General features: G+C 35.6%; 1 protein-coding gene and 1 pseudogene across 4 annotated transcripts in view; one reads left to right on the top strand and one right to left on the bottom strand.

Moving 5' to 3' along the window:
- Nucleotides 1-5279, top strand: part of LOC107683319 (uncharacterized) — a 9012-nt gene extending 3733 nt beyond the window's left edge. For all 4 annotated transcript variants that reach the window (XM_016479385.1, XM_016479379.1, XM_016479396.1 and 1 more), the window contains 7 exons: nucleotides 1132-1206; nucleotides 1307-1423; nucleotides 2616-2765; nucleotides 3049-3216; nucleotides 3301-3492; nucleotides 4119-4310; nucleotides 4409-5279. In XM_016479385.1, the coding sequence (XP_016334871.1) occupies nucleotides 1132-1206; nucleotides 1307-1423; nucleotides 2616-2765; nucleotides 3049-3216; nucleotides 3301-3492; nucleotides 4119-4310; nucleotides 4409-4513 (999 nt within the window). In that variant the 3' untranslated portion in view covers nucleotides 4514-5279. The remainder of the gene's footprint in view (nucleotides 1-1131; nucleotides 1207-1306; nucleotides 1424-2615; nucleotides 2766-3048; nucleotides 3217-3300; nucleotides 3493-4118; nucleotides 4311-4408) is intronic.
- LOC107683377 (putative pre-mRNA-splicing factor ATP-dependent RNA helicase DHX16) overlaps nucleotides 1-6149 on the bottom strand; it is a 33277-nt pseudogene extending 27128 nt beyond the window's left edge.
- Nucleotides 6150-11556: the final 5407 nt, after the last annotated feature.

Consider the following 11556-nt stretch of genomic DNA (forward strand, 5'->3'; position numbering starts at 1 on the left):
ACACACACACACACACACACACACACACACACACACCTCCTCCAGGAATCTTCCCAGACCAAAGGAGTTTGCCCTGGGCTTTCTTTCATAAAAGGCTTGTCAGCTGCTGCATTTTGATGTGATTTTTCTCTCTTTCAGTCTTCATCATGTATTAAATATATTGTATTTTCAACTAAATATACAAATACATGAGAAATGAATTCATACAATGGCCCAAACAAGTATTCAGACATTTAAGCCACAATTAATGTATGAATTCCATTGCATTAGATAACAAAAAAAAAATTAAGTTACATTTATTTAGAAAGACAACACAAACAAACCTTTAAATCAAAATGTTTCATAAAAAGAAATCTGTTAGGATTTAGATGACAGAACAGTAGATAAACTCTTAAAACTAGTTTTTTGTTCATTGAAATAAAGGAGAAATAAATATAAATATTAGAAAAACTAAAAAAAGGACTTAATTCAGTTTTAATGTTTTTTTGCCAAGGTAACATTTCTAATTTTCATTTAAGTGATAGTATTAAAATTACTAATACCAAAACTGACAAATATAAGCTAAATATAAATATATATTAAAAAAACAACAAATAAAAATGACAAAAGCATATAGCAAAATTATTAAAACAACTGAAAATATAAAAATAAAAGCTAATTCAAAATGTTAATAAATACTATAATAGTATATAAATAATACCAAAATAATACTGCATAGAAGTATTTGGACAAGAAGATCATTTTAAGTTTAAGTTTAAATAGATAATTCGGGAAGGAGGAATAACAGACCTATGATCAAAAATTTAGATAGATATGCTGTTATATACAGTGTGACTTAAGTGTCCAAATACTTTTTGTGGCCACAGTACATTACTGCTCTCTTATGATCTACCTTAATTCAGTATTTTACAGAGTGCTGTAATTTCATAGCACTGGTGCATGCTGGGAAGGAGCATTTGAATGGTTCCTCTGTAGTGTGAGCTGATAGCAGTTATAACAACACTAGTGGAATGCAGTCATAAGGAGTCACAATGCCATGAACTGTCCCTCAGGCATGACATGGGAGTCATTTTACTGGGGATGATGCCTGTTTGTGAGACTAATACCCATCTGATCTGTTTTGCCACATAGACCAGTCTGAAAAATAAAAATGATCTCATAGAGAGTTTTAGCCAATCACTGCACAGCAGAGAGAACGTAATCCAGGTGAGTACTGAATCGATGAACTCATTATAGATTCAGGATAAAAACGGATTGTGTGGAGGTCACGGATGTGTCAGTGAACTCTGTGCTCCCCTCACTTCAGGAATGTGTGACTTTGATCCAGAAGCTGTGTGCTGAGCAGGGGCTGGAATCACAGGACACTGACAAACTCATCAAAAAACTGGCCAGCGCAGTGACTGATGCATGCAGTGAACGCGAGGTGAGGTCTAACTGATGAACAAACTGAGCGGTTTAAATGAAGACTGCTCAGACCTCTGTTGTTCCTAAATTAAGATAATTATTATAATTACTATAGACTAACCCTAAACCGGATCATATAATAAAAATTGTGCCATTATTTGGGGAAGTCGTGGCCTAATGGTTAGTGAGTCGGACTCGTAACCCAAAAGGTTGCGAGTTCGAGTCTCAGGTCCGGCAGGAATTGTAGGTGGGGGGAGTGAATGTACAGCGCTCTCTTCCACCTTCAATATCATGACTGAGGTGCCCTTGAGCAAGGCACCGAACCCCCAACTGCTCCCCGGGCACCACAGCATAAATGGCTGCCCACTGCTCCGGGTGTGTGTTCACGGTGTGTGTGTTCACTGCTGTGTGTGTGCACTTAGGATGGGATAAATGCAGAGCATTAATTCCTAGTATGGGTAACCATACTTGGCCACATGTCACGTCACTTTCACTTTCACTTTAGAAGTGAATGACAGCATAATTTAGTCAATTATTGAAATATGATTTTCCTCTTGACAGCTTCCTATAATAATAAATAGTAGTAATAATATATATTTTAAATTATGTTTTTATATAATATTTTCTATTCATCAAAGCATCTTGGAAAATGTATATATAAGTAAATAAATTACAAATAAACACTACATTCGAAAGTTTGAGGTCAATACGTTTTATCAGCATATCAGAAGGATTTCTGAAGGAACATCAGCTTTGCCATTAGAGGAATAAATTGCATTTTAATATATGTTAAAAAACAGAAATGGTTTTTAAATTGTAATAATATTTCAAAATATTACTGTTTTACTGTATTTTTCAAAGAAAAAAGTAGCCATGGTGAGCATGCTTCTTTCAAAAACATTTTTTTTTTTTATTTACCAACCCCAAATGTTTGAACAGTAGCATTCTTTACTTCAGTTTCAATTTGTGGGAACAGTAATTTTAATCGGTTTTACTATATTCTTTAGTTATTTGACCCTTACAAGTAGTACACACAGACTGAGCCTACATTGAAGTTCTGGCTAACACACCCAGTCAGTGTGAGTTTTGTGGGGTAATTAACCTGGAGTACAAGAGCAGTTGTGTGTTTGCTTGGTCCAGGTAATGCTGAAAACACATGCACATTATTCCACAGTGCTTATACTTAATTTTTATGTTAATGTTTTAATCAGGTGGTCCTGGAGGCCCAGCTGTCTGAGGTGAGTGAAAAAGAGAAAACTCTGGAGAAACAGCTGCAGGCCATGAGAGACGCTGGCAGAGAGAGAGACAGAGACTTCATCACACTCAACACTGTGCTCCAGTGTAACCAGGATGTTATTAACGTGAGTCAAACAAACAGTGCTCTTATTCAACGGTACACACATACTGTTTACTTAATCACTTGGTTAATAACTGCTGCTATTATACATGAGTGCTATTCATTGGAGAGTAAATGAGGCATTGAGACCTCTTATACAGAAAACAGGGTTCTCAAAGTGCAGTGGGGTTTAGTTTCCCAATAGTTTGAATGGTTTGCATTATGAAAAACATTGTTAAACAGTAAAAAATTATTCAGCTTGCAAATCTATAATGAGAAGAAAATCAGTGTTTTGTATCTTCTAATAGCACCTGTGTGTAGAGCTTGCGGAGAGGGATCGAGCCCAACAGGAGATTATGAAAGAATGGGAAGTGTGGAAAGAGAGAGATTCAGCTCTGACTGCACTGGTGAAGGCGAACAAAGACTATATTTCCCAGCTAAAAGAGGCGCTGGAGAGTTCACGCAGAGATGTGCAGGTAGACGTGGCGTTATTTGCAAAGTTCAGTTGATTTAGTTAATGTATAATTTCCAGAAGTCAACTATTAACATTTTCCCCATAGGCACTCTCAGACTCACTGATTGGACGGGGATTGGAAGGGGGCGGAGCTGAGGCTGGATTAGTCAATCAGCTGGGAGAGAAAGAAGCTCTGCTGGCAGCGAGCTTCAGAGATAGAGAGGAGCTCAGCGCCACCATGCTGCAGGAGATCTCAAGTCTCTCATCGGCCTTAACTGATGCTGAAAGCATCATACTGGTAAGGTCTGACTAAATCATAACTTTAATTTCCCATTGTGGCTTTTTTTCAAAAATTTCAACTCCTTGCCAATCATTTTTAGTGTGCTGAATATCTCAAAAACCTGAAAATCTGAATCTAATGAATGTACTCCATGACTTTTCCATTTCATGATGCAACAGAAAAGCAATTGCGCCACCTAGTGGTGTGTGCAGACAATGTTCTGGCCAATATCAGTAGCTAGTGATGCACCAAAATACATATATTTTTTCTACCAAAGCACTGAAACAGAAATACATTTTCAAAACTGAAAGTAAAGAGCTTCAAAACCACATTTATTGTTTAAATTTCATTATACAATTGACAGAATTCGAAACCTCTTTGTTTCATATCAAGCACAAACTTACTGCAATTATTGGATGGTAGGCATGTTACAAATAAAGTTTAGTGAAGTTTTGTTCACTCATCAACTGAAAGCAAACAACACATGAAATTAATTTTTTTTTTCCTATTCTGATTCAAACCACACGTTGGAGTTGGTCTGATTTGCCTGCAGTCTGAATATAGCCTAAAAGATCTGTCCAAACCAGTGTGCTCTCAAGATCAGGTTTGTATGTTTTCGTCAACATGCCTCCATTTTATTTCAGGACCAAAGAGAAAATCACAAACAAGCCATCACTGCACTATCAGAGCAACTCAAGGACACACTCAAAGAGCTGAGAGAGAAAACCAAGGAGAAAAAGGAGGCTGAACTAGGCTGGAAGAAGGAAAATGAGGAGAGAGCTTTTGAGGAAGGAAAACTAAGAGACAATCTTCAGAAGAGGGATAAACTCATAGAGGTAAATAACCGGTTCTAAACTGCTGGTTGCTACCAATTTAACACATCCTCCATGATCACAAATTACTGACATGATATATTCTTGTTTGCCCTTCATAGCAAGTTCTTCTGGAGTTACAGGAGCGGGACGGTGTGTTAACAGAGCTACAGCAAAACATCTCTAGCAGACTTGGACCCAAAACAGCCCTCAAACACACACTGTGAGTGTGTGATTAAACACATAATTTGAGTTGAATGATGTTGTGTATGCGCTAAACTTGATAACAGCTCAATATATTGTGAATGGCACTACTTTCATTGAGTGCAATCTAAAACAATGGTTCAGCTTCTAATAAAGTTAATTCTGTTAAAACAGTAATGAATAGTGCCATTTGCATGTTCTACCAGATTCCTCAAAACTGAACTTTTGAGAAAGTTGAGTGTATATTATGAAATGTTTTTTTTTTTTGTTTAAATTAATTTATGACTGGGGCATTACAGGTTGCTTTAGTAATTTAGATTGAACTAAAAATGTTCTGATTACTTCCCACATTTCCAGATTTTGGTTCCAAGATTTACATTGTTACACACAAGTGCCTTTTCAGCACACACTTTGCTTATTAATAATTATTTTTCCATATCCCACAATCCTGCCATTATTATTATTAAATGTTTAAATTGTGTTTTATTAATTATGAATGGATATGTTGAATGCTGCTTTTCTTGTTATTGTTTGATTTGTCTTTCCCCAATGTGATTTTCCATGTGATCTTATATTTTTTCTTTATTTATAAATGTTTGATTTTGGAGATTCCATTATGGTACCAACTGGAATGTGCTATCTTCGTTCCAGTGTAGAGAAAACTTTTGCACAATAGAAGGATTTAAAGACTCTCTGGAAAGTACATGTTTTAATCGGCTTATTTTATTTGGCTACACTGGAATCCTCACGACTTGGTGCAAACCTCATAAATCACATTTCAAATGAAGCCTCAAGTTTGTGTGGGTTTTCTGAAGGTTTTGTTGGAGGCTGGAGATATTAAAGGTTCTTTCTTGAGAACTTGGGGGTATAATTGACAATAAAGCCTCAAATATCTAAATGATTGTACTTTTTTGTGTGATCATTATGTCTGGTGCTAGATTTTTATTTATGGATGTCCTCATCATATATTACATAGGTGCATATACTTCCTATAGGCAGTGATACAAAACCTTGAAATATCAGGGACTTTTAAATTGTTTCAGGCCTGGAATAATCATGCAAACATCTATCATCAAAAAATTATTCTAGGTATGCGTGGTGAAAAGTGACTGTGTGTATAGTATATTATATAGTTATACTATATAATTATAAAATGTATAAATGATTTGATCAAAGTATGGGGTAATTTATTGGAATGTAAAATATTACATTTAAATGCTAATAAAAAGTTGAACTTTTCTAATGTCAATAGTGTTACAGTGTTAAATTATGATGCTTATTTATGAGAAATTCTTCATTGTAACTGTTTATTTCTTTTAAAAATGTATATATTGTGCCAGACTAATTTAGGAAACTATGTTGCACATCACAGCACACTCACTGCAACTGATTGAGTTGCAGTGTGAATGGAGCTGAATGAACTGCCTGCATTGACACTCATTCATTAGTGCGTCTCGTGTTACCCAATCAGAGCTCTGTGCACGCACCCGGTCACTTGAGGAACTGTTGCGATGGAGACAACCAACACTTTTAAACCCAAACACTTTGGAGTTATTGGGATTGTTCCACTGATGGTAAAGTAAAGTAGATAAGTACGTTACCATGACCATGAAGCGGCCGGTCCAGTCCGCTCCCCCGGCTGCGGTTGTGGGATCTAAAGGCTGGAGGGACGCGACTGTCCGCTCGATTCTGCGCGCCGAAGATCTTCTGCGTCAAACTCACGTAGATCAACTGCACTCATCTACACGCTACCGCATCCACAGCGTTGGGACATTTAACGTTACCCACAGACTTCCTCCGTTAACAGCATACAGTGTGAACAGCAGCGTCGAAAAGGAGCACAATGAGAGTGGCTCGGAAAAGAAAGACGAATTCCGACCTAAATCCACTGGAAGTATGGTAAAGTACCTCAGAAGTTGATATGGTGGCTCGTTTATTTAAAATCAAGCAGCAAAGTGCCTATTTGTTATTATAAAACGCACAATTCCGGTCCTGGTTTCTGATTGGTCAATGCAGCGTTGCGTCATCATGAGGTAGCGCGCACCAGTAATTGCAGATCGTTAATTATGAATATGGTTTACATTTCACATTTCTTAATTAAACAACATTTTAATTTAAGTTTGAATGCTTAATATTTTTATATTGAATATTCTATTTATTTCAGCACTAATGTGCTCGAAGCGGCGGTGTATAATTTAATTGTGAATACAATTTTGCAGAGGTCTGAACTTTTTTTCAAAAATACGGAAAAAATTATTATGAAAACTAATATTCGAATGCTTTCGTGTTCTTTCGCAAAACTGATACGTTTCCTCGAGAAATGTTGCGTTTGTTCGTAAAACGTTCCCCTGAGAAACGCAAAAGTTTTGCAAGCGAACGCAATTTTTTTAGAAAGAAAGAAAACAACAGTTTTGGAATATATTATTTTTATGCTGTAATTGACATTAAATTAAAATATATCGATCATTAGCCTCTACACTAGATATTTTATTTGGTATTGAGCAATGAGAAACCCGTTTCAAGTTAACCATTATTAGGCCTACATTTTTAAATATATTAAAATATAAAGTCATTTTAAGTTGTAATAATATTTTAATAATTTAGTTTTTACTGTATTTTTGATCAAATAAATGCAGTCTCAGTGAGCATAATATAACTAATTTCAAAAACATTAAAACATTTATGAACATTAATATATGATGATATATATGATGATATACCTGTATATGATAAGACTAGAATTAGGACTCAAGTTGCATTTACTGTACATGTTCATTAGAAGTACATTCCATATTCCAACAATATGATAAAACATTGTTTTTCTTTCATAGCTCACTTCTGGAGTCATGAGCAGGCCGTTCCCCCCACCGGCCCTGCGTGATCAGAGTGCAGTTGTCAGCACCGGTATGACGGGTGAATATATGCGGGGTGTGAGAGAGGTGGAGGGTCACCTGCGCAGACAAGCAGGTAGGGTCACACAGGAGGGCACCAGGGTGGAGCATCAAAGGGAACAACTGGAAAAATTGCTCCGCAGTCTAAGGAAAGCATTGCTGGTCAATCAGCAAAGTGCAGACGGAAGGACATTTCGACCGGCCACCACAGAGACAGTGAGTAGCTACAGTATATACAGTAAAATGACTGGTAGTCTAATTTAAAGTGACCCCATAAGAGGTTAAAGAGATCAAATGTGGACAAAATATATTAAATATCCTTGTTGAAAAATAAATAGTTCATGGCTTCCACTCTATGTTTTGTCAAGATACTGGATGGAGCTGATGATCTTCTACACAAAGAACAAAGAGGCCTGAATGTGCTAAAACAAGAACTGGAGAGCATGTTGAGAAAGACTTTAACTCAACAACAGGTGAAACATAGGCCTTGTTGGAAATATAATATCATGTAGATTAGATATATCTAATGCCTATAAAGGAATGTTTTCACACCACTGTTCAGGCCACTCTTTTGACAGTTTAATTTCTAAAATACTATCTAGTCTAAAGATAAACTATATAATCTGAACTTTAATTTATGTACACTACCATTCAAAGACAAAAAAGAAGAATAAGAAATTATTTTTTTATTTGTTTTTAGAATGCAATAAATTGATCAAAAGTGACATTAAAGACATTTATCTTACAAAAGATTTCTATTTTAAATGAATGCTGTTCTTTTGATCTTCATACTTCGTTCTTTTAACCTATTCAGAATCATGGTTTTCATAAAAATATTAAGCTGCAGAACTATTTTCAACACTGATAAGAAATGTTTCTTGAGCACCAAATCAGCATATTAGAATGATTTCTGATGGATCATGTGACATTAAAAATTCAGCTTTGCCATTACAGGAATAAATTACATTTTACAATATAAAAAAATAGAATATAATTATTTTAAATTGTTAAAAAATATTTCACAATATTACTGTTTTTACTGTATTTTTGATCAAATAGGTAAACATAAGAGACCTCTTTCAAAAACATTAGAAAATCTTACCAACTCCAAACTTTTGAACAAGTTATGGATGATTCACTAAATATAATTTTGCATTAGCAAATGAATGGTCTCAAGTCGAACTTACATGTTCAGTAGAACTGTTTCATCAGGACTGAAAAAAAAAAAGCTGTATTCTGTTTTTGTTATTTTATTTTATTTTTATTTTGAGGCTTTGGCTGAGAGCAGTAAGCAGTTGTTGGATTGTGCCTTTGAGAGATCCAGAGTAACAGAGCTGCTTCCCCAGCATGGCTCACTCTCAGCGGGTGTGAAAACATACCCTTCTCCCCTCTTACTGAAACCTGACCCCGCTGGACCGTTCACCCCAGGTACCCCGTGCCACTTTTATCTTAAAGTCTCTCACCCTTCCTTTGTCTCTGTCACCCAAGCTTGCATGCAGACAGTGAACGACCGCTGGTACCTAATCTCACTCTGTCTGTCATTTGCAAGAGTGCAAACAGGCTTTGGATTATTCATCAACAGTACTACGTGAATCTCAGCAGCTCAGAGAGAACATTTCACAAGTCATGAGTGATGTCATCACAAAGCAAACCGATATGCACCGTTCAGCCAGCGAGGCCCTGCTGAGCAAAATCACTGAAACTATCAACCTAGAGGTGTGTGATTATAGTGGAGAGTGGAAGGAATACTAAATTATGATTTGAAGGCCCAGACTGAATTCTGGCAATATGTGTTAAACTGTGATATGTGTTATATGTTGATATTATATACTTTTACACAAAAATATTAAGCAGCACAACTGTTTTCAACATTAATAAGAAATGTTTCTCGAGTGCCAAATCAGCATGTTAGATTGATTTATGAAGGATAATGTGACACTGAAGACTGCAGTAATGGCTGCTGAAAATTCAGCTTTGCCATCAGAAATAAATTACATTTTAAAATGTATTCAAATAGAAAACACTTATTTTACTGTTTTTACTGTATTTTTGCTCAAATAAATGCAGCCTTGTTGAGCATAAGAGACTAATTAAAAAAAAAAATTCATCAGAAAATCCTACAGACCCAAACCTTTGGAACAGTAGTGTATATGCAATGGACAGGGAATATTGATGGGCTGTAGGGATTTGCAGAACGTTCTCCAGAGGTCCAATAAATATTCAAAAGAGCAGAAATAAATGGAAATGGAAGGAAATACCCAATGTTTTGCTGGCATAATTACAAGCATAATGCATTTGCTCTGCTCCTACTTTGTATTTGAGGTATTAAATGTGATTTTGATCTAAGGTAATGAAATGTTCTGGACTAGTTTACTGTATTCAGGTATATATACCTTTTTCTTCTTCCTCATCAGCAACATCTGACACTGAGCTCAGCTGCCACAAGACAGGCCATTTACCGCAAACAGAGACAGATGCAATGTGCTGGCTACAGTCTTGGAAGAGCTATGGTATGTTTTTATTAATAGACTGTGGTACTAATTTACTACCAAAGTGACTTTCAAGTAGGGCTGCACGATTGTGACAAAAATCCTAATTGTTGATTATTCCCTTGAAATTGTAATTGCGATTATTAATTACGATTATTACAATTTACACTCAATGATGTTTGTACCATTGTTTGAAGCAACTGCATGCCATATTTTTATATGAAAATAAACAAGCACAAAACACTAACTGAAAAACTTTAGTATTTAGCCTCAAATGTCAACTATACATTGGATTGGATACTTTAAATAAAAAAGTAAAAATATGCATGGTATTATAATGTTATACAAACGATTGCGTAATTGTGGCATCCGTAATTGTAATCGCGATTAGAAATTCGATGGATTGTGCAGCCCTATTTTCAAGTGCATATATTGAGGTTGTGAAAACTACTTTAACCCTTACCCACATGTACCCACTTAAATTAATCTTAAAGTGCTACTAAAAATCCTACATTCTGCATAATGTTACCATTCTTTTCATGACTTTTTCACTCACTGATTAATGAAGATGTATTCCTTCCTTGCAGGGCCCAGTCTGCAGTGCTGATTTGTTTTGTCGTGAGAGATTGAGCAGGCCTATGACTCAGCTGTATGGGCGGCATTCAAGTGTTGGGCTGCCAGAATCCGACCTCCTAACACAGGTCAGAGCATTGGATGTAATCTAACATTCAGAACATTCCTCTATGATCTGTCAATCATAAAGTGCAATACTTCCTAATCTTTTTTGTATATGCAGTAACAGTTAGACAATATACATTTAAAAAAAACACTATGACAGTATAACTGTTTATAATTTAATTAAAGCACAAAGAGTACATCATATTTTTAAAATGTAAATATGTAAGTAAATATACATAATCTACATATTGTTCAAAAGATTGGGGCCAGTAAGATTGTTTTTTTAAATTAGTCTCTAATATTCACCAAGGCTGCATTCAAAAAACAGTAAAAACTGTAATATTGTGAAATATTATTAACATAACATTTATATTTTAATATGTTTAAAACAATTTATTTCTGTGATGACAAAGCTAAATTTGCAGCAGCTATTATTCCAGTCTTCATTCAAACGATCCTTCAGAAATCATTCTATGCTGATTTGCTACTCAAGAAACATTTGTCATCAATGTTGATTATCAGTGTTGAAAACAGTTGTGCTGCTTAATATTTTTGTGAAAACCTTTGTTTCAAGATTATTTGAAGAATAGAAAGTAAAAAACAAAATTTAAATACAACTTGTAAAAACATAAAAGTCTTTACTGTCACTTTTGGTCAATTTAATGCATCCTTGTTGAGGAAAAGCAATAATTTCTTTAAATTAAAAAAAAAACATACTGATCCCAAACCTTAGAACGGTAGTGTAAGCTGATAGTCTAAATTAAAAACTATAGCTTTGTTTACCACAGTGTGAACTGTTAACACATACATTTCCCTTATACTCTCAGGGCAGTACTATGCTCCGGAAACATCTGGAATCCTCAGGGAAAGAGATCACAGAGCTGCAGGTCGCTCATCAGCAGCTGGAGGATGACAAGTATAGAAAGCATGCCGCAGCCAGTGTGGACTCTGCTGTGGTCAGGCTGCGGCGAAGACTCATACATCCCCAGTCTGTCCGGCCTGCAACCA

This window comes from Sinocyclocheilus anshuiensis, unplaced genomic scaffold (assembly GCF_001515605.1).
Source record: "Sinocyclocheilus anshuiensis isolate Anshui unplaced genomic scaffold, SAMN03320099.WGS_v1.1 scaffold1170, whole genome shotgun sequence".
NCBI lineage: Eukaryota > Metazoa > Chordata > Actinopteri > Cypriniformes > Cyprinidae > Sinocyclocheilus > Sinocyclocheilus anshuiensis.